The following is a 25,889-nucleotide window of genomic DNA, read 5'->3' on the forward strand; positions in this document are numbered from 1 at the left end:
GTCCTCCTGGAGGAAGCCGCAATCCTGACGTTGTGTGCGAAAAACAGTTGTTTAAATCCAGGCTGTCAGAGACCCTTGTTCAGCTGGCGTGTAGTCACCGACACTGTGCTTTCCCTTTGAATCGAAACGAGTTATGCATCTGGAATGCAGCGACTGCTCAGGTAAAACACAGAATCGGCCCCTTTGTAGGCTGCTATTTCAGAAGGAGACTTAAAAATAAGATGTAAACAAAATATTTGAGGGTAGCATAGGAGTGACAGGTTTCACTTTAATGCTAGGAAGATGCTAACATTTGTTACGAGCTTTTCTTAGTGTTGTAAGAATAATATGAACTGTTGCAGCGGGTTTACCCTGCCTGGCAGCAAAACCACCAACCACTCAGTCTCCTGCTCACTCCTTCCCAGCAGGGTGAGGGAGAGAACTGGACAGGCAAAAGGGAGAATTCAGAGGTTGAGATAAAGACAGTTCAACTAGTGAAGGAAAGCGGAGGAAAGAAGCAATAGAAAGGGTGTCAACGCTCACCACCTCCTACAAGCAGACCAATCCCCATAGAGGCTTTGAGCAACGACCACTTTAGAAGACAAACCCTCAACCCTCTAGCACCTTCGTCATCCAGTACCTCAGTTTTATTGCTGAGCACAACATCATATGGTAGGAAATAACCCTTTGCCAGTTCAGGTCAGCTCTTCCAGCTGTGACTCCTCCCAGTCTTTTGTGTGCATCCAAGGTATTTGCTGGGAGAGGAAGGCAGGATACATGGGAAACGAGAAAGCCTTGATGCTGTGCAAGCAGTGTTTGGCAACAAGCAAAACACTGATGTGTTATCAACAGTGTTTTTGTTACAAAATCTAAAGCACTGCACTATACAAGCTTCTATGAAGAAAGTTAACTCCATCCCAGCTAAACCCAGTAAAGCTATATTGCAAAGTGATTTTGAAACAATAAAGAAAAAATATCATAGAATCATAGAATGGCCTAAGCTGATATGGTTAATTGCATGTACATTATCCATATATAGTTTTGTATTATTCATAATCTTGATTTGAAATCACTCATTTAACTCTTCTTCATCTACATTTGCCAGTCACTACGTTTGTCAGGACATGATTACTCAATTTCTGCACTATCATTTGGAAGTAAAATCAATCCGCTTCTTGTCTGCTCTGCTTCTCGTGAACATGTAATAGTGTGGAATCTTGATGAATGCACATGGAAGGTGCAAGAAGGTAGAGTATTATTTATGTAGTACATAGATATTGTGTATATAAAAAAGAAGTGATACAAAAGGCAAGCAGACCAATGCCCAGCAATGGCCACTTTAGAAGACAACCCCTCTTTCCTTCCTCTGCTATATCTATAAGATTATTTTTGAGTAGCACGCGTTAGCCACTCAGATTCAGCAACCCTAACAGTGATAAATAGTGCAGAGTGCTTTATTTCTCTGTAGCTCTTCTTTGGCAATGCCAAGCTGAATCAGGCCAGTAGTCCAGCCAGTCTCGTCATCATACCTTCTCAGAAGACCCCGTGTTAACAACTGCTGCCCTCCCCAGTGCCCCCAGGGGCTACATGTCCCAGGCGGGTTCAGCCCCCCATCCTGGCATGGCCATGTTGGGCTAGGGATGGGTGGGCAGCTGCAAAGGCAGTTAGGTTCCGCCACTGTGAAATCCAATTGACAGGGACATTTTTCATCATAGCAGCACTGCATGACTAAAGGCACAATGCCAAAAGTTGACCTTATCAATGTCTATAAGTATCTAAAGGGTGAATGTAAAGAGAGTGGAGCCAGATTCTTTTCAGCAGTGCCCAGTGATAGAACAAGGGACAAGGGGCACAAGCTGGAAAACAGGAAGTTCCATTTAAATATGTGGGAAAAACTTCTTTACTGTGAGGGTAACAGAGCACTGCAACAGGCTGCCCAGAGAGACTTTCAAAACCTGCCTGGATGCAATCCTGTGCAGTGTACTCTAGGTTATCCTGCAGGGGAGTTGGACTAGATGATCTCTAGAGATCCTTTCCCACTGTGACAATTCCATGATTCAATGAAAATAACTGAATGCTGCCTTTTCTGGAATATCTGTAGATCTCGTGTTTTACATCTTGCTTTGTCTATCTCCTACCTCTGTCTGGAACACTGGTGTCATGTGTAAGGGGGAGCAATACAAGTATCTGATTTGGGAGGAGAGTGCATGAGTGAAAGAGAGTTATGATGACATAAAGCAAAAGAAAGCCGTAGTTCTTGTATCCTGACCACTGTCTTGGTTTGGAGCGTCAACCAATGGAGTTAGATTATAGGAAGCAGTGCTGACCCCTCTTCAAGCTTAAAATGATTGCAAAGTAGAGCAATAATGAAAGAGAAAGAAAGGTAGCAAGGCCCCCAGTGTCACAACTCGCTGGAGTCCCAGTTGCAACAGTGGATTATCCTGACAAAAAAATGGGAAGCTCTGTGATTAGATAATCACTATGCAAAGTTTCTAAGAATCTTAAGGCACTAGGGTTTTATATTTCATTGAGTCTCATTAACAATAAAATTGCTGCAGGGTTAACACCTCGAGGAACTGTTATAGGAACTCTTCTGGGAATGGTGCTTCATGTAAGATTTAGTCCAGATGATCAACAGGTGGCTGTATGTGCTGGAAATCAGATCTACGTGTTAAGTGCAAAGGTAAGATACTAGCACCATGGCTACAAAGAATGGTATTTCCTTACGTTATTCACTTTCACATAAACTCGGTGCAGAAATGTCGGTAAAATGAAGAAAAACATTCACTTTTTTTCAGGTGGATGAAAATAAGTATGAACTAGTACTTGATAATGCATCATATACGGGATAGAAGAGTAGATTTCAAGAGTTGAAATGAAACAATATGTCAATAAATTAGAAGAAAACATTCTGAGGACATCTGAAAAATTACTGCTGTCTCATTCATTCTGAAGAAGCAAATGTGGTTTGTAGTTGTTTGACAGCAGGATGATATACAGGGCAGCAGTTTTAATAAGAAAAATCTTACTGAATTAGTATTTTGAATCAAAATCTGACAAATGTTAGCAACAATTATTATTTATTAAATGGTTTAATTAATGGTTGTTTTTAGGTTGAAATCTAATCTGTTATTATTTTAACCTGACTAATCATAGAATGAAGATATACTAGCCGAATTGGATGGCCACCTGGCTCCAGTGACTGCTGCTGAGTTTTGCCCATGGGAGAAAAGCATGCTAATATCAGTGTCAGAAGACAGAACCTTTAAGGCAAGGAAATTCTAGAGCTGCACTTAAAAACATATAATTTAGTGAATATACCAAGTAGTAATTTTTTCCTTTTAAATATTTTCTGAAGATTAAGCAAAAAACATCTTTGACTTTATAGATATCAGGACATTGTACTTAGAGTTGCTTGGGAAGTTATTGTAAAAATTGATTACTGTTTTTTACAAGAACAATGCAAGTTTCTACAATGAAGTGTTAACTTTGGTGATTATCATCTGGCAAATGGATATAAAATAAAATATTTTGATCAGTTTGGCTGTAACTGAAGTGTTTCAGGAATGCTGAACTGAAGGAAAGCCTGGATGCATTCCTGTGTGGCCTGCCCTACGTGACCCTGCTTTGGCAGCGGGGTTGGACTAGTTGATCTCCTGAGGTCCTTTCCAACCTCGAACATTCTGTGATTCTGTGATTCTATGATTTCACTTTGAGTCTGCTGACATGGATTGAAATTTTCCCTTTCGGGAATATTGGTTTGGGTTACTGCATGCAATGGATGGGTTATTGCATACTGGTGGGATTTTTTGCCAGACAACATTTTATACGATGACACCGTGGATTGCTTGTTGTACATGACAACAATTGGAGACAGCTTAGATAGTGAGGGGAAACAAAGAGCCCGAGTGAACCCAGGTGAGGTGTATCTTCCAGGAGGTGCTGGGGTGGGTAACCTGAATAGATACAGTTTAGACCACTACTGATTGTCCTCTACTTGATTCTGTACTTAGCCCAACATTTGGTTCTAAAAGCTAACATAAAATTAAAGTTTGATATACCAAAGTTTTATATTTGTTTGCTTTTCCTAAAGTTAATTTTTCTTTAACTCTGTTCTGGTGAAATTGTGATTTTGATTTTTGTCTTAGTCTTGGACAAAAAGAAAGCAAAGGTTGGATTAGAATTTTAGAAAATATTAATAATTTTGACTTTTTAATTGTTTCTTATTTACGTTGATATAAGAAATTAAAGCACAGTAAAAATGATGGGAAAAAAGATCTATATGCTTCTTCATATTAGTTTAATGAAGACGATAAATTATACAAAATCCTGATGAATTAATTTTGTGGGTGTGTTTTTTTTTCTTAACCTCATTACATGTTGGGAGTAAACGACAATCAAATGAGAATATTTTGCAAGTGTCTCAAATAGTTTAGTAAGTAAGTCTTCAGGTTTTGTCTTCTGTGCCTGATTCTGCAGATCAGAGGTAATTCCCTGAGAACAGCCATGCTGGAGTCTATTGTAGTTGGCTTCTGTGATTATAGGACTTGTGGTGTCCGAAACCTTATGCTCCTCTTGACTTGGCTAGAGAGGTGAAACAGATAAGATTCTCTTCAGATAAAGTTGTGAAACAAGATCTTAAAATTAGCTTCTCAGAAAAGTGCTGTTTACATTGAGAGAGAAATGAAACATGAACGAAGAGAAAAGCTTGGGAGCTAAACAGACTCACAGACATGTTCAAAAAGCAGGAACTGTCTGGCTGTGATTTTTTCAGTCCCAGCTGTGATTGCAATGATGAATGTAGTGGATGTACTTGTAGAGAGGAAAGCTCATCAAGTAAGAGGAAAAATTTAGTTTTACTCGGCTTTTCTAATCAATTATGAAGTATAGAGTTCATAACTTAGAAACAGCCCAGTTAATATGGAAAGTTGACTTATATATGTGTCTATAGATCATAATAAGTACCATTATTATTAATTACTTCTTATCCCAGAACTCGATGCAAAATTTGTGAAATTTTGCAAGCTCCCAGTGTGAAATCTAGAACCAGTTCAAGCTTGTCTTTTCATTAATTTAGCAAAACCTCAGCAAAGATGATAGTAAGTACTTCTGGTTAGTTTGTTTGTCCATACCAGGTGAGTGTCACCTTTTCCAGTGTGGTTACTTATCGATTAAGCAAAGTCCTGCGTAGTTAGAAAAAAATGGTGAAAAGAATCCTTAGCAAACTGCATCATTTTCAGTGGCTGCATATCTCTGTTTTAACCACAAGGTGGCCATTGAAGTTTGTGTTTTCCGTAAAGATCTAATACCTTTACATTTTCTTTCTAAAGGTGTGGGACTATTCTACTGGCAAGTTAATATATCAGTCAGGAGTATTAACGGGTAAGTTTTCTTTTTTATACATGATTTTCATAGAAAAAAAATTTCCTATTTCTAAACAATAATATAAAATTATTACAGAAGTATTTAGCTGATTTAGTGAAAATAATTCTAGCAAACTAGGTAGCAGTAACATGTTATCCTTTAAAGCCAGGAGTGAATAAATTTTCTTTTAAAGTGTGCTTCGGGGTAAATAGTTTTAATGTACTTTCAGAAGCAGCCCTTTGGGTACAGGATGTGCATGTAACTTGCCATTTACTGAGATTGATTTGTAGGTACAGTTGCACTGTCTGAGTGCTATATGCTTGTTTTCTTTCAAGTTTTATATATGACATAGAAGGAAGCACTATACCATATATAGCTTTATTAGCAGTGTCTGCAGCCAACAACATATATTGACTTTAAAGGTGAAAGCTACTCATGTGACAGGGTGAGAGCAAAAGGAGAGAAGAGAAGGTGAGCAAGAATTTTCTCCAGTGCAGCACGCATCCCTCCTCCAATAGGACTCTTCCTACGGGAAACATACATTTTTTAGCTTAACCTCCCCTTTCATTGTTCCTGCTTGTGATACTGTCGGTGATGTTTGGAGCCTACCTTGGCGGCAACGGAGATCGGTTGTTTAAGCTTTGTGTATACATATTATTGGATAAGCTCCTGTAAACTAAAAGTTAAAACCACGTGGTAGGAAAGGAGAGGAGGACGGAGCAATTGCCTGTGACAATAGCTGTCTTAACTGCAATATCGGGGTTCGCAGGTGCAAGGCCATGAGAATCGCAGCATGGGAACAACAAGGGACAACTGCTGTCACAGGGGCTCAGGAGTCGGTGCCACCACGGCTTGGGTGGAAAGCCACCACCGTGGCAGCATGGGTGCAAGGCAGGCCACAGACCTGCAAATGGAAAGCCCGTAGAAACGCAGAGGCTAAGGCGCGCAAAGCATCGTGCGATCATAAGAATTGCAGTAATAGGTTTTTCATCACTAGTTTTTATGAATAGGAGATTCCATTCTGAATCACGTGTTTTAATTGAATATCTGCTTGTGTCCACTCTGGAAATATCTTTTCTCTGAGGGGCAGCAGTTCCTTTGCTCAGTCTGCTAATTGATGAAGAAAATAAACAAATTGTCACTGGATGTGCTGAGGGACAGGTAAGAATTACTCATTCAGCTTAGACTCTGACAAAACAGTCAACTATTATTAATATATTGGTCTTTAAAAAAAGCCTCACAATCTGCATGCATGTTTTGAACCATTCTAACAATTACTTTAGTAGTCGTAATTTAGTGCCTTGAGCGTAAACCATGTATGGTATATAAGACCTTTATTACAAAATGTTAACATTTTCTGGAAAACTGGGGTATTTTTTAAAACAACAATCAGCATTTATATAAGAAGAGAGTGCTGAGAGGCTGTAAATAGATTGTTAAAGAAAAAAGGTGAAAAATAAGATTCATCTATTTTGGCCAAGAAATGAAACACATGACAATAAATGGAAGAAACTGTGATTTCAGCATGTTGGAATTCTAATAAGAATGTGATAAATGTTAATATGCATTTCACCTCATCTTTAGTTTCATGTTAAGAATCTATTTACAAAGGATTTTCCAGCTGTTTTCCTTCATTGTTCCTATTTAGTGAATTGTGAAGAAAATTAAAAATTTAACTGTAGTGATGCCTAAAAAGAGAAAGATATAAATGAAATTTGTGTACATGACTCAGTGAGCAATTACATGCAGGTTACCTTTGTTAATTGTGGAAAATAGTCTATGAGGAGATTTTTTCAAAGACATAAGCATGTGGCAATCAGATGTGCAGTTCAAATTAATAACGGCTACTTTTGCTAAGAATGAATATATCTTTGATAAACTTAGAAAGGCATATGATATAATTTCTAGAGTGAGACTCCAGATACAAAAATCCTTTAGTTACATTAATAGCTTTAAATATTGGACCTTTAGTTTGTATTCGTGTAAGCTTTATGTTTAATGTCAAAATGTTATTGCAATTGCTTTTTGTTTTTCTTGCAGCTTTGGGTCTTCAGTTTAATCAGTGATCATAATTACCGTTGCATAGCACGTATCAACTTAAAGAAAGAGCAAGAGAGATTCTGTAATAAAATGTGGAAATCTGGAAGAGCAATAGGTAGTAAAGTGCTTCAGGAATGCTGTTTACGTTATATTCTGCTTGTTATTGGCTACTGAATGTGTGCTTTTTATACCATGAAAATTTATTATAGGTGATAGAGTTATGAGTCTCAGACTATGGCATGGAATTCTTGCTGAAGCTGATATGAAGTGGGGTATTGGCAAGAATTATGCACGTGTGTCTGTAATAAAATCTTGGCCAATGCATCAGCTTATAATGCAAACTATTAAATGTTTTTTTAATGTTTTGTTTGTTTTCTTAAATTCACTGCTGAAGGCTCCAGTGAGAATAGAATCAGTGCCTAAAAATTCATCCATTGTCTAAGTGGAGTAATATTTTTCAGTTATCTTTAAAGCTTCTGGGAATCTCTATATTAATTATTTTATTGTATATTTTTTTAAAATCCATACTAGTGTCTCCATGATATGATATTTCTCTGGCTGTGGTATTTCTAGTGCTATAACACAGAGTACTTACAAGTTTTTAAAGACTGCTCTGGTAACCTTGGCAAGGCAATTCCATATTCCCAAACAGGGCATTCAGACCACCTGCACACTAGCCAAAGTGAGTTGACGTCCTCCTAAAGGCAAGCAAGAAGCAGGTTTCTTCAGGGAAAGCATTCTTATCTGCCTAGTGGCCCAGCTTCAATAATCCTAAAGTCCTAACCTAATGAGAAAGACTGCTACACTTCTCTCTAAATTATTTAAAATATATGGATGTCACTTTCATCTTTGGATGTTGGAAGAAGAGTGTTGCAGTGTCTGTGCCTAATACTGAATTTGGTGGTAGTAGTTCCTAGGTGTGAACTGCACATGCATAATGGATTGGAGACTCCTTGGGACCTGAGGTGGCTTTCCATCTTGATTCTGAATTATGTTGTACCTTTAATGTCAAGGGAATTTTCAGAATTTTCAGGCTAAGTGGAAAGATGCCCAGTGTATTTCAGAGTTGTTGGAATATGGCTTTCAGAATCACTTTTTGAGATGAACACACCTAAATTCTTTTCAGTCTTTAGGAAGGCTTTTTGGAATTTGTCTCTCAGTATTTGAAAAAAGATGATACTAAAAAAATATAATAATGAGGAAGGATGTTTCAAGAGGGCTGGCTTCTTGAGTATGGTCTTAGTTCATGCTACTATACTACTTCCATTTCTCTCTTAAATCCTATCTGTTTCCCTTATTTCCTTGGTTTTTGATAGCTAGTACTGGTGATTGTTTTTCTTAGGTGAAGGGCAAAATGCCTCCAAGCTTTGCAAAACAAACAACGTGAAACCAGAAGGATCAGTGGAAACATCATTGCCTGTCCTCGTAATTGAACACTGTGACTTTTTAGTATGTTTGCATAATGAAGAAAACATGTAAGTCCTTCAAAATACTAGCAATTATTTGGGTGAAATCTACTCCTAGGAGTTCCTATTGGGCCTTGGAATATTGCAACTTACTTATTTTTTTAAAAAATGCAGTAGGAAAATCAGAGAATGTATATAGTTACCTGTAAGTTTTGGTGGTCTCCTCTTAGGCAAATAATACGCACAGACTGATAGAAAGTTAAAACTGGTTTCTAGTCTGAAAAATTATTTTATAAAAATGGCATTGGGACTATCCATTCTACCATCTATATACCAGTTGATGAGGGGAGTTCAGTTAAAAATAGTTAAGAAGCCAATTAGAATTAAAAAGGCAAATTTATTGCTATTTTTAGTTTGCTTTTGAAAGGAATTAAGTCTGATGCAGTCACTGTGTGCTTGTGTCAGTTTGACTTCCGAATTTAAATAACTGCATAACCTGTTCTAGCCAAACTTCTGTCAGAGAGACAGACATTTCAAAGCATCATGGTTTTACTCCTTCCCATAGAATTGTTTGGCCAGGTAGAGGAGAGGTACCTAAATTAATCATTATATTGCATTTTTTCGTGAAGAGAAGTTTAACCATATTATCAGGCACCTGGTGATCTGTTCAGGATACTGCCACAAGAACCATCTCATAGAATAATTTGGGTTTGTTTTTATTTATAATTGTGTCCTGGTTTAAGAGCACCAGGAGAAAATTTCTCTGGGACTTCTGGCACAGGGCAGGAACAGTGGCAGCTGTGCCTGTGGGGAGGAGAGGTCAGGGGCACAGGAGGCCCAGATGAACCAATCACATCATTCCCTCCCATGGTGCTCAGTCAGGGCCACAAAGATGATCCAGGGGCTGAAGCACCTCTGCTATGAGGACAGGCTGCAGGAGCTGGGATGGTTCAGTCTGGAAAAGGCTGCGCGGAGACCTAATAGCTGCCTTCCAATACCTGAAGAGAACCTACAGGAAGGCTGGGGAGGGACTTTTTACAGGAGTGTCCACTGATAGGACAAGGGGAAATGGGTTCTTATGAAGAAAATCTTCAGTACGAGGGCGGCAAGACTTTGGAATAAATTGCCCAGAGATGTTGTGGCTGCCCCCTCCCTGGAGGTGTTCAAGGCCAAGTTGGACGGAGCCTCGAGTAGCCTGATCTAGTTGAGAGGCGTCCCTGCCCATGACAGGGAGGTTGGACTAGATGATCTCTAAGGTCCCTTCCAGCCTAGGCCATTCTATGATTCTATGACTCTATAAGGGCCCCTAACTGGAGCCCTGGGGCCTTTATTGATGCTATGCTGGAAGGATGGGTGTTGGCTCTTCATCATCTCACCCTGTGCTGCTGCTATTCTTGTCTGCTGTTTCCACGCTGTAGAACAGCCCTGTTTGTTGGTAGAGTCTGCCTCTGTCTCCCCAGGTGGGAGCAGCAAAGATCTTTTTCCATTTTTGATTGTTGGGGTTTTTTTATGATCATTTGAGTTCTGGGCTCAGGTGCTCACATCTACTGCCAAGTCCAGTTTGAGACTTTTCTGCTTGAAGTCTAGTTGTCATCCAGAAGATGCAGGTTCTGTTTTAACGTATTTTCTTGTATCTTTAAGTGTATTTGCATATTTATATTTATATCTGTATATAGTTCAACATCTTCATTGTTATTGTTGGTATTATTTTTCTTTTTCATTAAACTGCTTCAAGTATTTTTCAACCTCAAAGTCTCTCTCCCTGGATCCCATGTTATCTTCTCACGGGATAGCAGGGGAGGGGGTCACAGAGAGCATCTGTCAAAGTTCAGTGGCCGGCACAACCATAAAAAATGGTCGTATGGATAAATTTCTCATCTGCAGCAGGTTTTAGGAAACTCTTGTTTTACTCTTTGTTCCATGGTGGGTTGTACAGGTTAATCCCCTGGTTAGCTATATAAAGGATTTCTGATAAAGGGAAAAGAAAAATATCCTGGCTCATTTTGTTTATCTCTATGCCAAATTTAAGTAATTATTGACAAAGTTATTTTATTGATGCCTACGTTTTCAGAAGGACTACTAGTGAGAAAAAGAAAATGGTGATCTTTAAGATATACATATCAGACATACTTTAATGGAATGTCAGAGCTCTAAGGCCAGAAGTTGAATTATTGTAGTCAGTCTTACTGCTTTTGTAACGCCACTCTCAAATCATCAAAACTTTGTCTTCATCAAAATTATAGGTTTTATTTGAATTACAGCACATCTTTAAACACGTCTGGTTTTCCAGTGCTGAAAAATCCACCATGTCACTAGTTAAGTTGTTCCAGCTACTGACTCATTCCATTTAACTTCTAATGTGAATTACTCTCCTTTCATGTGCATCTAGTATATATTAGATATAATATATATATACTATATATATTAGTATGTGTTTCATTCTAATAGTTTAGAGTCAGCTACTTTCAAGTTTCCTCCTTGCATAGCAAGTTACAGGTAATGAACAAGTTACCTCTACACTCCTGGATAAAACAGTTTGTACTTTGTATAAGGGGTGTTTTCTGTAACATTTACTTTTGAACTTTTTCTGAAATCTAGTCTCGTTTCTTTTTCAATGACCTTTTTTTTGGACGTGGTTGCCTGCAATGAATCCACAGTAGTAGGTTCATTGAAATAATTTTCTGACTTGAGCTAACATCACTTTCCAATACCCACATCATACTACCTGGCATTGTTTATCTAAGGACTACATATCCTTTGAGGTATCACATCACAGTTGGAGGTTTTGTTGTGCTTATAAACAAAGATGATCATTAAATTGTTATATTAATTCAGTTCTGCTACCTTTTGTTTTTAGAGTTTTGTATTTAGAAGCATTTTTCTGTTTGATTCTTAAATCACCATGTATTGAATTTGGCAGGTGGTTCAAATCTGTGTGAACAACTGAGCAATCCCTGTATTACTACTTTTCCTTCTTGCAATGAAATGCAACAATGAAACATTTTTGCAATACTTATGTCCAGAAATTATGGGTCTCATACTTCACTAAGCTTTTTGACATTGAGAAATTTCATCACAATGGATGGCGTTTTATTATTGTAAAGTGAGCATGAGATGAACTTCATGTATCACTTGATATTGTTGTTTATAATAACTTGATAGTCCCATTTCTGTATAAATAATTCAAAGAATTCACAAATTAAATTAGTCTGTTATTGCCATGCATGAAAGTAGTACAAACCACAAACAAAATGTACAGAGCACATAGAAATATCACATACCAGGACTGTAACTATCTTTCCCAGTCTGCTTTTTAAACTATTTGCCTGATTGACTGATGCTGTTTTTTGTGCTGTTTTTTTTGTGTGTGTGGGTTTGGGTTTTTTTTTTTAAATTAAAAAAGTATTAAGCTACTGTGGTGAGCCAAGTGTTGCCTTTATATTTTTCCGTATCCTTACTTCAACTCTTGTGGTCTGACTTCAAATCAAACTGATAAGTCTACTCACTCTTATTTGGAAAAGTTACTAAAATATTGATGTCAATTTTTTATTTACTTTGGCATCAAAACGTTTTTCCTTTCTGAGAATGGCAACCATTATTTTGTTATAATCATCTTGTGCTTTATAACATTTTTCTTCTGTGAGGGTGTTGACTGAAATTCTAACCAGATGATCTGCAATGTGATGTTTGCGAAGACTGGATTTCATTACCTGACTGCAGTACTGCTGCCACTAAGCACAGGCTGAGACAGACATTCCAGGCTTGCCTGTTTTTTTTTTTTTTTCCCCTCCTTAGTTTGCACTGCTTTTTCTCCTTATGAAGTTCAGTAAGGACAAGTGTAGAGTCTTGCATCTGGGGAGGAATAACACCAGGCACCAGCACAGATTAGGGGACGTCCTGCTGGAAAGCAGCCCCGTGGAGAAACACCTTGGAGTCCTAGTGGACAGCAAGTTGTCCATGGGACAGCAATGGGCCCTTGTGGCCAAGAGGGCCAGTGGGATCCTGGGGGGCATTGAGAAAAGTGTGTCCAGCAAATCTAGGGAAGTTCTCCTCCCCCTCTACTCTGCCCTGGTGAGACCACACCTGGAATACTGTGTCCAGTTTTGGGCTCACCAGTTCAAGAGAGACAGGAACCTACTGGAGAGAGTCCAACAGAGAGCTACGAGGATGATTAATGGTCTTGAACCTCTCTCCTGTGAAGACAGACTGAGAGAGCTGGGGCTGTTTCGCCGTTAAAGGAGATGACTGAGAGGGGATCTTATTAATGTATATAAATACCTGAGGGGTGGGTGTCAGTAGAAAGGGGTCAATCTCTTCTCAGTGGTGCCCAGCAATAGAACAAAAAATAACGGGTTTAAGTTAGAACACAGGAAGTTCCACCTCAGCATGAGGAGAAACATCTTTCCTGTGAGGGTGACAGAGCACTGGCACAGGCTGCCCAGAGGGGTTGTGGAGTCTCCTTCTCTGGAGACTTTCAAAACCCGCCTGAACGCGTTCCTCTGTGGCCTGCCCTAGGGGATCCTAGATGATCTCTAGAGGTCCCTTCCAACCCCTAACATTCTGTGATTCGATGATTCTCTTGTACTTTAACTACATACAAACACACCTTAAATTTCACTGCTTTTTGTGTGTTCATATTACAAATGGTAAAAGTAAGAATATACATGCATTTGCCTCTTTGTCTGAATTTACTTTTTGTATAAACCTGCCTTTACAGCATCTCCCAGCTATTAAAAAGCACAGTAAATTTTTTTGAAGAGAAGCATTTCCTATGCTGTTTTAGGCTTGCCATGAACACTTACATAAAATCAAGGATTGTGTTCTGTTCTTAGTTTTCAGAACTTCACCAATTTAGATTAAAACATTTTTCTTTGAGCTACAGGTGTTTAGAAAATGCTGTAAATTTTATTTTTTTTGGTGAGGTTTATTATTGTTATTGTACTGGGTGCTAAGTATAAAAAAAAATCCCAATTGCTGTGTCTTGTATGGTAATAACAAAAGCTTCTTTATGACACTCAGATAATTTTTTTCTCCATCTTTTTGATAGGTGTTCTACACCAACCAGCTATTTTTTGATAGGAAGCTCTACTGGATTGTTAATAATTAATTCAGCAAACTTTGAATTGGAAGCTTTTTTATCCTACAAAGGTAGGATTATAAGGTATCTGACTACACCGTAATGTGGTTACTTTCCTTTGCTATCTGATATGAATTGTATAAGAATTAATTTGTAAAGTAGTAGAATACAGTAGAAACTAAATGGGTTTTTTAAAATGTTTCTCTAATTCATTTTTGTATGTTTTTCTGGCACTGCTGACTTGTCTCAGAAGATGTTCTATGATTCTGTATGTCAGCACTAAATTTCTGTAGTGGCTAGCAGTGAATTTTTATTCTTCTGCAGTTCTTGAGTGTTAAATACAAGGAATGATACTGTACTCCTACTTTGCATTGTGAGGGTAATCTAAAAGGATATACACTGAAGACAGTGGCTTATGGTGGTGTCAACTTAGTATTTTCTTTTTTCTGAAGATGGTATTTTTTTTTCTTTTGAAATACAAATACAGTTTTATAGCACTATCTTCTTTTTTTGTGAAGATTACAGTGACCTTAGCATTAAGTTTGCTGGATCGTGTGCATTAACAAGGAAGACAGTTAATGGAAAGGTGAGTATACAGTAAACAGATTTAATTAAGGTTTACATTTCCAGTTATTTTCAATAAATATTAATTATGCTTTTTATCTGCAGATTAAGGTACACTTTTGTTTTGCTTGATGTGAATTGCAGACAGGTTTCTCTGAAGAGGGTTGATTCTTCTTTACAAAATCTACTAGTTTAAGCAGCTAGGGAGTTTTAAACCTCTCACAGTAGGTATACTGTCTAAAGTGATTAATAAGCAAAAGGTAAATTGTTTTTTATAGTGTTTAGTGTGTACCTTGAATGTCAAGAATGTCTCTTGGGATAACAGAGGAAATCTTTTAGGGGAAAAAAAAAGATGTAAGCATTGTTACACCTTGTTTGTCAAACAATATTAGGATGGAACCGCTTCTGAATCCTTCCAAGAAATCTGAAAACTGAGTTGTGAGAATTTCTGTGGAAATTCATTAAAAGTGCTTTTAAGGAAATGAAAGGCATTCTTGTCAGTATACTTCATTTTTGATCTTAAAATTTTCCTAGAGAACTGAGCTGAATGAAGGCCCTTTCTACATACTTAACATAGCAGTGGTTTGTTTTAAAGGATTTTGTTTTAAATTCAGTTCTTAGTGTGTTCTCAGCATGTCTCTGAAATCAGTCTTTCTTCCATAAGTGCTTCTTTTCTCACAACTGTTACTGCAGAAACGTCTCTATTGTAGAAAATATTGGAATTTCTGTGACTGTTATTGATGCTAATTTGTTAAGGTCCATATTTAAGCAACACAAGCATATTTTTGAAGACCAGAGTTAACTGCCTTTTGCTGTTTAATCCTCTACAAGACTAAACCCATGGATATTTTTGACTGATTTTCATAAATGACAGAAAATTATTTCTTTTTCCATTATAAATGCTTCAGTCTTGGAGCTTAAATTATGAAGAAAATAGACTGTTATTTTATGGTATAATTAATGCAGGTTTTCTGCTTGATCACTTCAATGTTTGAAAATGTCACTGCTGTGTTGGAAGTTGATCTTGCTGCATTGGTGAGAACTCAGCAGAGTGAATTTCTCCTGTGTGGAAATGAGAACAGTCTATTTGTTACTGCCAGGTACAGTGTAGATAAATGGTTTTTTTTCCCTCCTAGTTGGACTATGCATTTGTTTTCCTAACAGTGAAGTGCATCAGACAGTTTGGTATGCTGTTATTTATTGACACAGTTTTATTTTACTTGTTTTCTTGTCATATGTAACTTTTGTTGAGAGGGAGATGTCACAGAATCACAGAATGGCTGAGGTTGTAAGGCAGCTCTGCCAATCATCTTGTCCATCCCCCCTTTCTCATGCGGGGCTACCTTGAGTCTGTTGCCCAGCACCATGTCCAAACAGCTTTTGAGTATCTCTGAGGAAGCAGATACCATAACACCTTTGGGAAATCTGTACCAGGGTTCAGTCACCCTCACAGTGAAAAAGTGTTTCCTGGTGTTCAGACAGAATCTCCTATATGTCAGTTTTTGTGCATTACCTCTTGTCCTTTCACTTAGTGCAGGGCACAGAGCCTGGCTTTAGAGCCTTCCTTACAGTCCCATACTGGTGCACTGGGTTGTCCCTTCACTGGTGCAGGACTTTGCAGTTCCCCTTGCTGAACTTCATGGGTTGCTATCAGCCCATTTCTCCAGCTTGTGGATATCACTCTGGATGGCAGCACAACTTCCTGGTGTATCAGATACTCCTCTCATTTGTATGTCATGAGCAAACATGGTGAGGGTACACTTTGCTTCTTCATCCAGATTATTAATGCAGATGTCAAATAGAATTAGGCCTTGTATTGATGCCTGGGACACTCTACTAGTTACTGGCCTCCAAACAGACTTTGTGCCACTGATTGTCACTGTCTGAGCCTGGATGTCAGCTGGTTTTCAATCCATCTCACTGGGTGCTCATCTAGCCCATACTTCATCAGCTTTTCTATGAGGATCTTATGGGAGACAGTGCAGAAAGCCCTACTGAGGTCAAAGCAGATATTCAAAGCAGAGACTGCTCTCCCCTCATCTACCAAGCCAGTTATTTTATCATAGAGGTTTATCAAGTTGATCAAGCATGACTTCCCCTCAATGAAACCATGCTGACTACTACTTTCTTGTCCTTTGTGTCCTTGTAAATGATTTCTAGGAAAATACTGACAACTGGAAGACAATAAAAACCCCTTCAATATTTACTGAAGTGCAGATTTCAGTTCTTAAAATAGTCAGTTAATATTCACAGAAATGAGATTTAACATATAAATACAATGATCTGTGAATATAGTCAGGGCCAAGGCTTACCTTTGCTGCTGGGTATCTGAGCTAATAACTAATCCACTATGCCTTATTTGTGTTTATGAAAACCTCGCTGGTATCACACATATACATGCACACAAATAGCTAAAAAGAAGTTTTAACACTTTCATAATATGATGCTTTTGTCCTTTGCATTGTTTGATTTTTTTGCTTGGCTTTATAACAGATGTTCTTTATTGCCAAATTCTCCATTGTGTAAAGGTTTAAAGAAAAATGTAAAAGAACCTTCTAGTAAAACACTTGGTAAGTATAAACCAATCTTGAAATGAATTAATAAAACTACATTTTTATAACAACTGATTCCATAGCATGCAATATGTTTTTCCCTATAATTTTTTGTTACTTGCTTTACTTTTGTTCCTTGTTTTGGCTAATTTTATTATCCTGAATAGTCTTTTGTCAATACCTGCAAGCTTATGAAGTTAATTTTTGCCTCAATGTCCTACTGTTTTGGTTTTTTGAGAAAGATCTGACTTACAGGTACTGTTGAAGCACTTGTAGCTGTCATGATTTAATCCCAGCCAGCAATGAAGCACCCTGCAGCTGCTTGTTCACTCCTATCCCCTCCCATTGGTATGGGCAGGAGAATAAGGAAAAAAAGTAAAACGCAGCTGTTGAGATAACCAGTTTAATAACTAAAAAAGAATAAACCAACACCAGCAATAATAATAAATTTAATGAAAAGAAAGATAACAGAAGAAGATAAATAAAACTCAAGACAAGCGATGCACAATGCCATTTCTTACCACCCACTGACTAATGTCCTGGGAGCAATCTGCTGCTTCTGTTTAGCTCTCCCCTGTTTATATCCTGAGCATGATGGTCATGCCCAGTTTGGGCCAACTACCCTGGCTGTGTTGCCTCTCAGCTTCTTGTGCCTCTGCTTGCTTATAGAGCCTGGGAAACTGAAAAAATCCTTGACTTAGTGTAAACACTGCTTAGCAACAAAACGTTGTTGGATTATCAACTTTATTCTTATATGAAATCCAGAACACAGCACTGTACCAGCTACCACAAAGAACATTAATTCTCTCCCAGCTGAAACCAGGACAGTAGCTTTTTTTGTCTACAAGCAAAATAATAATTATGAATAATTATGAAAAAAATAATTATGAAATAATGTTTTCATCATCACCCTTTCTTTAGGAAAGACGTAAAAATGCTGGTAACTGGAGACATGTAGAAATAATCTGTTTTTACTATATTGATGTACTTGTTGGACCTGTTAGAATGCCAAAGGTTACAACTTTAGTTTTGTATGGTATTCCAAGGATGCATCTACAGAGTTTTAGCTGGAATTCCAGGCTGCTTCAAACATCCAGCACTGATACCTCTGCTACTACCCTTATTGACACCTCATGCTCGGATAGCTTAGGAGCAGTGAGGAATTCCTGTGGCCTCTGATGGCAAGTGGTACCGGGAGCTTCCCAGAAAGGGCCGTTTTCTTCCTTGTCACTACATAAACAGGAAGGATACTGGTGGGATACTGAAGGCACTTCTGTTCTGAGCATAGGTAAACGTGTCCACAAATTCACTCTCAATGCACCTGAAGTTGTTTGCCCAGGACTATCAACAAGATTTCCCCTTTTACAACATGTATTCGATTAGTTTTTTTCTGCTGGTGTGAAATGCTCATAATTGGTTTTGGGCTAGAGGCTGCCCTTCAGGCTTCTTAATACAGCAGTGTGAATGCAGACATTATTAATGACTTAAGCCAAGTAAAAACTCAAATATTTGTGTGTACCCACCAGCCAGTTTGTTAATGAACTTTAGATACATTCTGTATTCCACATGTAAGGTGTGAATACATTACAGGTAGCACATATAAAGTCTAAGCATAAAATAAGCAACTAGAAAACGTATTTGTGAATGAATGGTGAAAAAAGTTCCTCAAAACAATATTCTTGTTAATTCAAACTTTAAAAAAGTTTCTGCTCGTTGGAAGGAGGGATGTTCTGCAGTGTAATAGTTCATATTTCTTTCATTTTCTCAGTAATCGTGACTTTAGAGTGATTGGTCATAAATGCACTTTGTACCATAAGGAGACATCAAATACTTGTCCTGTGGTAACTTTGCTAAGTATCTACCTTAACTGCAAAAATAAAATGTTTAAAAAAATTTTGACACTAAATTAGGTTATTTTAATATAGGAGTGAAAAGCATGGTGAAAGATCAACCATTGGTTTTCCATAATAAAATTAAGTCATCAGGTTACACAGCAGCACCAAGGTAAGTAGATATTTTGTCTGTTTTATTGGTGTGTGATATTTTGTCACATATTAGAGTCTTGTGACTGTGAATTTAGTCACCCATGAAAAACAGATAGCTATCTTGTCAGAAATGTGTACCTTAACTACTGACATTAGTAGTAGATGTAAATAGTAAGGAGGAAGTAGAACTGGTTTTTGTTTTAAATAAACTATTATTTTTCTCACACAACACAATGTTTCATAAAGGAGAGTCTGTGTTCTTTCTTGTAGAATGACCATGTTTTCTCCAAATAATAACTTGAAGAAAAATAAGGCATCAAAGTGGAAGACGAATTATAAATGGTAGGTAATCCAGCAATTCCATTAGAGGGGGGAAATAAATTAAAATGAGAGTAAATATAGTTCTGTTGGGAATATGGTTTGTAACTGCTTTTCTCTTTGGAGCTCTTTAGTTCAGGGTATTACTGGAACTAAAAGGCTTTGAGAATTTCTATTAAGTGATTGCAGCAAATGATTCAGATTATTAGACTATCAAACTTAAGTAAGTCTTACATATAAAAGAAAATATACATCTCTTAGATTTTCTTAGATTTTTCTTGCTAGAAAGAAGAGGTGCTAAATGTCCCAACATGTTTTTAAGCTGCAAGTCTAGTCAGAAAAGTAACTGAATGTGGCAAAGTGAAACTTAGGGATTTTAGTCAGAAAAGTAACTGAATGTGGCACAGTGAAACGTAGTGATTTTAGATCATGTGCCTCATTCACCCCTAAAATTGTGTTATCTTAACGTAATGCAAGCTTACATAATGGTACAATTTGACCAGTGAATTCTTCATCACCACATGGTTTTTTAGAGCTGCCACTTTCATGTTAACTGGTGTAGCGTATTAAATGCGGATATTACTTTTTTTCCTCTTCAGTGTTATAGAGTCATTGTTCTATATAGTACAAACATAAAAGTCAAGAACAATTAATGCCATTTTTATCTTTTAAAAAATCCCTAGTATTGAGCTATTAAGTGCTTAAGAAATAAATTTTTTTAATTCTTGCAGACACAGGTGGGCCTATAGATGAGCACTTCAAATTTCAAGACTGGCTTGTTATTTTATGATTAAGCTACTCGGCACTTTTTCTGGGGTATTTTTTGAGCATCTTGTTAAAAAGATGATTTACGTAAATCTTATCTTTACATATGGAGATTTTTCATACTACTTATTGTCAGCACACTGTGGAGTTTGCATTCTGTAAATACTTCTATTAGGTATGCAACTTAGAATCATAGAATGGCCTAGGCTGGAAGGGACCTTAGAGATCGTCTAGTCCAACCTCCCTGTCATGGGCAGGGACGCCTCTCAACTAGATCAGGCTACTCAAGGCTCCATCCAACTTGGCCTTGAACACTTCCAGGGAGGGGGCATCCGCAACGTCTCTGAGAAAAGAAGGCCACAAATCAAGGAAACTTGTTTTTTATGTACAAGTCCATATTAATTCTTGATCTTATGAATTTGTAACAGTTGGTGACAGGAAATTTTCCTGTCTTGGATTTAACATAAACTTTCCAGGAAATGTTTATATAAAGATGTTTAGAGTAACTCCCGAAGCACATTTATTTAATAATTGAAACGACGATGTACTGGGTTTAGATAGCTTAATATTTTTCCTCTTTCTCTTTTTTCCTTCTTTGAAGTAAAAATAAAGAATATCCATTGGACGGTTATCCTCCGGTCAAATACAAAAAAGAGATATCTGTCACTTGTAAGCCAACCCCAATTTGTTGCATTCAGTATTCTGGTATGTACCAAATTTATAAAATGTACAGTTGTGTCAGTGTGCAGGAAAACCCCCAAAGTTTGTGTGACATGGTTTATTAAGATCATGAGTTTACTGGGTAAATTCCCAGAAAACATTCCGGTGATACCATGTCCTGTTGGCTCATCCTTTTTTAACTTGCAAAACCGTGCAAGCTGCTAACACATATGCAAAAGAAGTTTAATTCTCTGATGTTATTTTGGACTTTTGCTATGACTTTACTACAGCTTGAAAATTAGTAGTCTGACAAGTTCATTCATTAAGAGATTTATTTTGTGAGATTTACTTAGTGTCATTAGAGTGTATTAAAAGCTGAAGTTCCGTTTCAAAAGAAACAGAACACTGCTATTTATTATGCAAAATTATTCAATTTTAAATATTAAAATTTAAAAAAAACAATTTTTCCATACAATCCAAAGAAGGATATTTTTTTAACTGCTTTGGAGGAGTCTTATAATAAGTGTAGTCGATTCCAATCTGTATAAATATAATTATACAGAAGTCACTTCTTAAATGATTGATGAAATGTATTACCAAGGGTATAATTATGTCAATGTAAATGCTGCAGACCACAATATTAAAAATATTAAAAATATTTAAAAATGTATTTTTATAAAAAATTTAAAGACTTCCATCTTCAAGAAATAAAAGGAATTAGATACAATTGGTAATTTTTCTAAAGTATTCCATCCATCTCTCTGTTCCCTAGAGAATGTGAAGAAATTTTTATGGCTTCTGAAAGAACTTGATTGCAGGGAGCTTATTTCTAGGAATGTTGTTTGCACTGAAAATTAGAAGTTCTTTGTTAGCAAAGAAAGCATTGCTATCGTTTACATAATACACTTTAAGTTATAAATCCTCTTTCACTTACTCTGAGACTGGAACATCTTTCCCTGTCTCTGTCTCTTGCACACACATGCATGCCCACAGGCTTAAACAACTACAGTTTAGCAAAACAAGGTTTAGCAAAAATTCCTGCTTTTTTTTTTTCTTCAAGTAAAAAAATCATGTTATTGTAAACTTGCAAAGAGGTGTTCTGTTATTGTTGCAGTCTGCATTGCTGAGATGGTTCCTAGCTTTACAATGTATTTTTTGTTGCAAATTTGCAACTTGGAGTTGCTGCTTGGAACAATCTTTCAAGTGGTCTTTGTAAAGTATGAATTAGAATATTATTTATATGCATCTTTAAACATAGTAGAAGGAAAAAGAAAACTTAAGTAAAACTTATTAAAGTTGCTTTACTGAGTTAATTCAAACCTTCTTAGATTTATTAAAAATCTTTTCATGGTATTAGAGGTGTTTACAAGTTTTGACTGGTTGCTCTCTTAGAAAACAGTTTTATTCAGGATTTGAGATGATGTTCCATTAAACAAGCCTCCAAAATTCTATGCAAAATTATTTTCTCTCATTCTGTATGCACAAGAATATTTATATATTATTAATTCTCTATGTGTGTGACTTGCCTTGTATCACTGACCTGATATACTTAACAGTCAGGTCTTATGCTGACAACACATACTGCTAAAACTTTAGAAAAAGTGGAGGAAATATGGAGAAGAGTATCACCCTCTAGGTCAAAGGCTTCATAACTTTGTGGGTCCTGTGTGGGTTTTTTTTAATATTTTGTCCAGGACTACTTATTTTTTTATGATGAAAACATGTAACAGCATTATTTAGCACGTGTGATTACTGGTACTTGGAGAAAAAAGTCAATTGAAATATTGCTTGTCAGATAAAATGAGAAATATTTTTCTAGATTGGATCTTTTCCAGTTGAGTATACTGGTGCATTTAATGGCTAATAACAGAAGAAAAGAATCTGGAATGCCTCTTCTTAGAATATAAGTCTAACTCATTGCGTGTCTCACTTAAAATTCAATGACCTTCAGATCAGAAATATGGATCTCTTATCTGTTTATATGGCCATAACGTGGGAAAAAATGTGTTATGGAATGTAGTCTTCTGATCCTGAAATGTGGATGCTCCTGGGGTAGTGGATTACATAGTGCATGTAATGTTGCTAAAGTCAAGCCTTTACTTTTTTTTGTAAAACGTGAATTTCTGCCTTGTGATGAATAAGCAGTTTGAGAACACGTTAGGACAAGAAATGAATTACATATAAATTCCTACCAAGTTTTGCAGCATGAGTTTCTAATGTTCATACAAAATGTGTGTTCAACATATGATGTGAATATCTGGTACTGACGTACGTGATTTTTATGGTTAAAGGAAACAGCATATTAGGTCCTTGCTGCTTTCAAATATAAATCATTTTAGACCCTCTTCTTTATAGGGGATGGAGAGATGCTGGCTTGCGGCCTTGCTGACAAAACTGTACTGATACTCAATTCCAATCTCACCAATACATGTAATGTTTTTTCAGGTAATCTTTTTAATTTCTTTATTTAGTAAGTATTATATGATTGAGTTTAACATGAAATGACATAATAATTAAAAGATTCCACTTACATCACCTTGAGAAGAATGAGAGAGAGGGAATACTGCTGATTTGGCGTGTACAAGTTATTTCTCTGTTAATTTTGTTTTAAAGTTAAACTGCCTACCAGATTTTCCCATTTCTCAATTTTGGGAACATAAATAGCAACCTATTACTAAAAAAAAAAATTTGACTGCTATGACTTGGCAAAAACTGTGTGTGACTTGCAGCTCCAGACTTCTAAAGAACAATTATTTAAAAAATGGGACTATTCCTATGGAGAAGTCCTTGTCTGCAAAAATATATGCATGTGCATACATGTGTAATACTTAACATGGCAAATGAGCCTTAAAAAATACATATTTAAATTTCTACAGGAACTATCTGTTAAATTTTTAATAACAATTTTTTTACATTAAATCAGTTCTGCTAAATGAATTTTCTATGCAAGTTCATAATGGCAGATGACTGTCATTTACTAGCAGACTAACACATGTAAAACTAGATTATTTTAAGTTATTTTAGAAAATTACTTTTAAGAAAATAACTATGGGAGCTAATTTTTGAGTTATTGTCATTAAATTTAGTGGAAGAGGCTGTCGTGACAACAAATGGAGGCAACATTTTTTGTTGATATTTTCATTTTTGTGTGAGGAAAGAGGTGAAAATATGCCTTGTGGGCATGATATTTAGTTCCCCTCTTGATAGCAAGTTCATGAACTTAAAAAAATATTTTTCTTCACGTATGGGTTTTATCTTTGTTTCGTCTCAGGGATAGACACTAATTTCATTGACTTTGTTGCATTTATACATCCCTATTCTTGATACATACTAAGTAATAGTTAAGGGATGGCTCAATACTGGCAGTAACAGAAAACATAGACTTTAATAAGAAACAATGTAGACATGTCTGAAAGCAGGTTCTTGAGGTAGCGTAAGAATGCTGCCTGTGCACCTACGTCTTTTCAAAAGCAACACAAATGTGAAACTGCCAGATACTGTGCTGTAGGGGAGCAGGAACTGCAAATAATCCTTTACGTGCTTACTGCATTCATGCAAGTTGTTCTGTACGGTTCAGATTACTATAAAATCGCCCATTTATTTTCTGCTTTAGATGCCTTTGGTTTCGAAGTGTCATAATAAATGTATTTTCATTAAAAACCGTGATGCATTACTCTTGTTCAGAGCTACAATCAATGGTAATGTAAAACTTTCCTGGTTCAAGAAATGGCAGTGATATCTATTCTGTTTATCAAAAATTGTGATTTTTATAATGCACCATCAGAGAGGAGTGATATAACAACAGCAAGTTTGCAATAAACCTGATTGATTCAATTTTCTTCCCTGAAGTTCTCGGTCACAGTTTTAAGTAGTTCTGCATTTCTCTTCGCCGCTGGCTCTTGAGGTGTCTGTGCCTTGTAGCGAAATGCAGGTTATATGGACCAGCTTTCAAAGAGTTACAGCCGGCATGACCTTTTTGAAAGAAGTTTTTTTACAAAACCATCTGCTGTCCTTCTCAAAGGGATTCAGGACAGGGGAACCCTGAGTAATGACTGATTGGAAGCTTCCTGGCCTCTTGCAAGCCAGCTGGCATCTCTGCTCTGCTTTGGGACTGGGGGGCCAGGAATGCAGAGATTCTTCAGCTTTTTGCATGGCTCTTCCAGTTTTCCAAAGCTCAGATTTTCCTAAAGTTTCTCATGTTCCTTACCACTTTGAAAAACTAGTTTGGATCTCCGGGTGAGTTGTTTTTGTTTTGTTTCTTTAATCCAGATAGTGCAAGGGTTCCAAATGGTTTTTAAAAGCCTCTAAATCTTTATGTTGAGGATAAAATGAGTATAGTACTTATATTTGTCCTTACCCAGTACCTGTGCAGTTTTCTGATGAAAATTCTACATGTCTTTAGCCACCTGGAATTAAAATATCTTGTTCATAAACCTTTTATACATATGTTGTCATAGAAAAATCTTAATTGCTGAGAAATTGATTAGCCTTCCTGTAATTTAAATCAATAATTATTTTTAATGTAAAACTTCAGTTGACTAAAGAGAATGTGTGCACAAGAGGGCAGCAGCAGAACTTTGAATGTTTTAAGGCTAGATGAAATTCATCAGACTATATCTGGACAAATTTGAGTAATATGGACAAATGTTGAGTAATAAGTTTGTTAATTTTGTTTGGCGTTTTTCTGTCTTTTTTGACCTTTTCAATCAGCATCAATATAATTTTAGATCAAATCAATCATTTTAGCTTCTGGATGAAGTTTCTGACATTTGAAGTTCTCCCTTTATAAGTTTCTAATCTTGTTTTTAACTTTGTGACACAAAAAAACTGAAGAAGTCTGTTTCTTGTAGAAGCTCTTTGCTTTTAACTGGGGATTGTAATAGTTTAAACAGTGAATTTTAAACAGGCAGTTACTTTTTTTTTTTTTTAATCTATTGAGACAGTCCTGCAGAGGCTGCTGCAGTGGCATGTTCATTATGTTTTTACAAAAGCAGCTAGCTCAGTAGTAAAAGCCTAATGAATAAAAGTATTGGAACTATTTGCAAGGTCTTAAGAGATTCCAGATATTGTTTAACATAAAAGTTCATTATAATGTAATACAATACTCAGATTGTCTTTTTGAGTAATACTGTATCTTTGCTTAAATTGAATTTCAACGATGTCTCTTGAAAACGCTCTT

General features: G+C 36.7%; 1 protein-coding gene across 1 annotated transcript in view; it reads left to right on the forward strand.

Moving 5' to 3' along the window:
• Positions 1–5: 5 nt before the first annotated feature.
• Positions 6–25,889, forward strand: part of WDR27 (WD repeat domain 27) — a gene marked incomplete at both ends in the record, with an annotated part of 62,482 nt that continues 36,598 nt past the window's right edge. The window contains 16 exons of the mRNA XM_009865777.1: positions 6–161; positions 1,085–1,226; positions 2,538–2,662; positions 3,136–3,249; positions 5,310–5,361; positions 6,434–6,504; positions 7,384–7,498; positions 8,726–8,858; positions 13,837–13,937; positions 14,385–14,452; positions 15,397–15,530; positions 16,924–17,000; positions 18,908–18,986; positions 19,238–19,309; positions 20,652–20,755; positions 23,066–23,155. Coding sequence (XP_009864079.1) covers positions 6–161; positions 1,085–1,226; positions 2,538–2,662; positions 3,136–3,249; positions 5,310–5,361; positions 6,434–6,504; positions 7,384–7,498; positions 8,726–8,858; positions 13,837–13,937; positions 14,385–14,452; positions 15,397–15,530; positions 16,924–17,000; positions 18,908–18,986; positions 19,238–19,309; positions 20,652–20,755; positions 23,066–23,155 — 1,633 coding nt within the window. The remainder of the gene's footprint in view (positions 162–1,084; positions 1,227–2,537; positions 2,663–3,135; positions 3,250–5,309; positions 5,362–6,433; positions 6,505–7,383; positions 7,499–8,725; positions 8,859–13,836; positions 13,938–14,384; positions 14,453–15,396; positions 15,531–16,923; positions 17,001–18,907; positions 18,987–19,237; positions 19,310–20,651; positions 20,756–23,065; positions 23,156–25,889) is intronic.

Source organism: Apaloderma vittatum, unplaced genomic scaffold (assembly GCF_000703405.1).
Source record: "Apaloderma vittatum isolate BGI_N311 unplaced genomic scaffold, ASM70340v1 scaffold9193, whole genome shotgun sequence".
In the NCBI taxonomy this organism is placed as follows: domain Eukaryota; kingdom Metazoa; phylum Chordata; class Aves; order Trogoniformes; family Trogonidae; genus Apaloderma; species Apaloderma vittatum.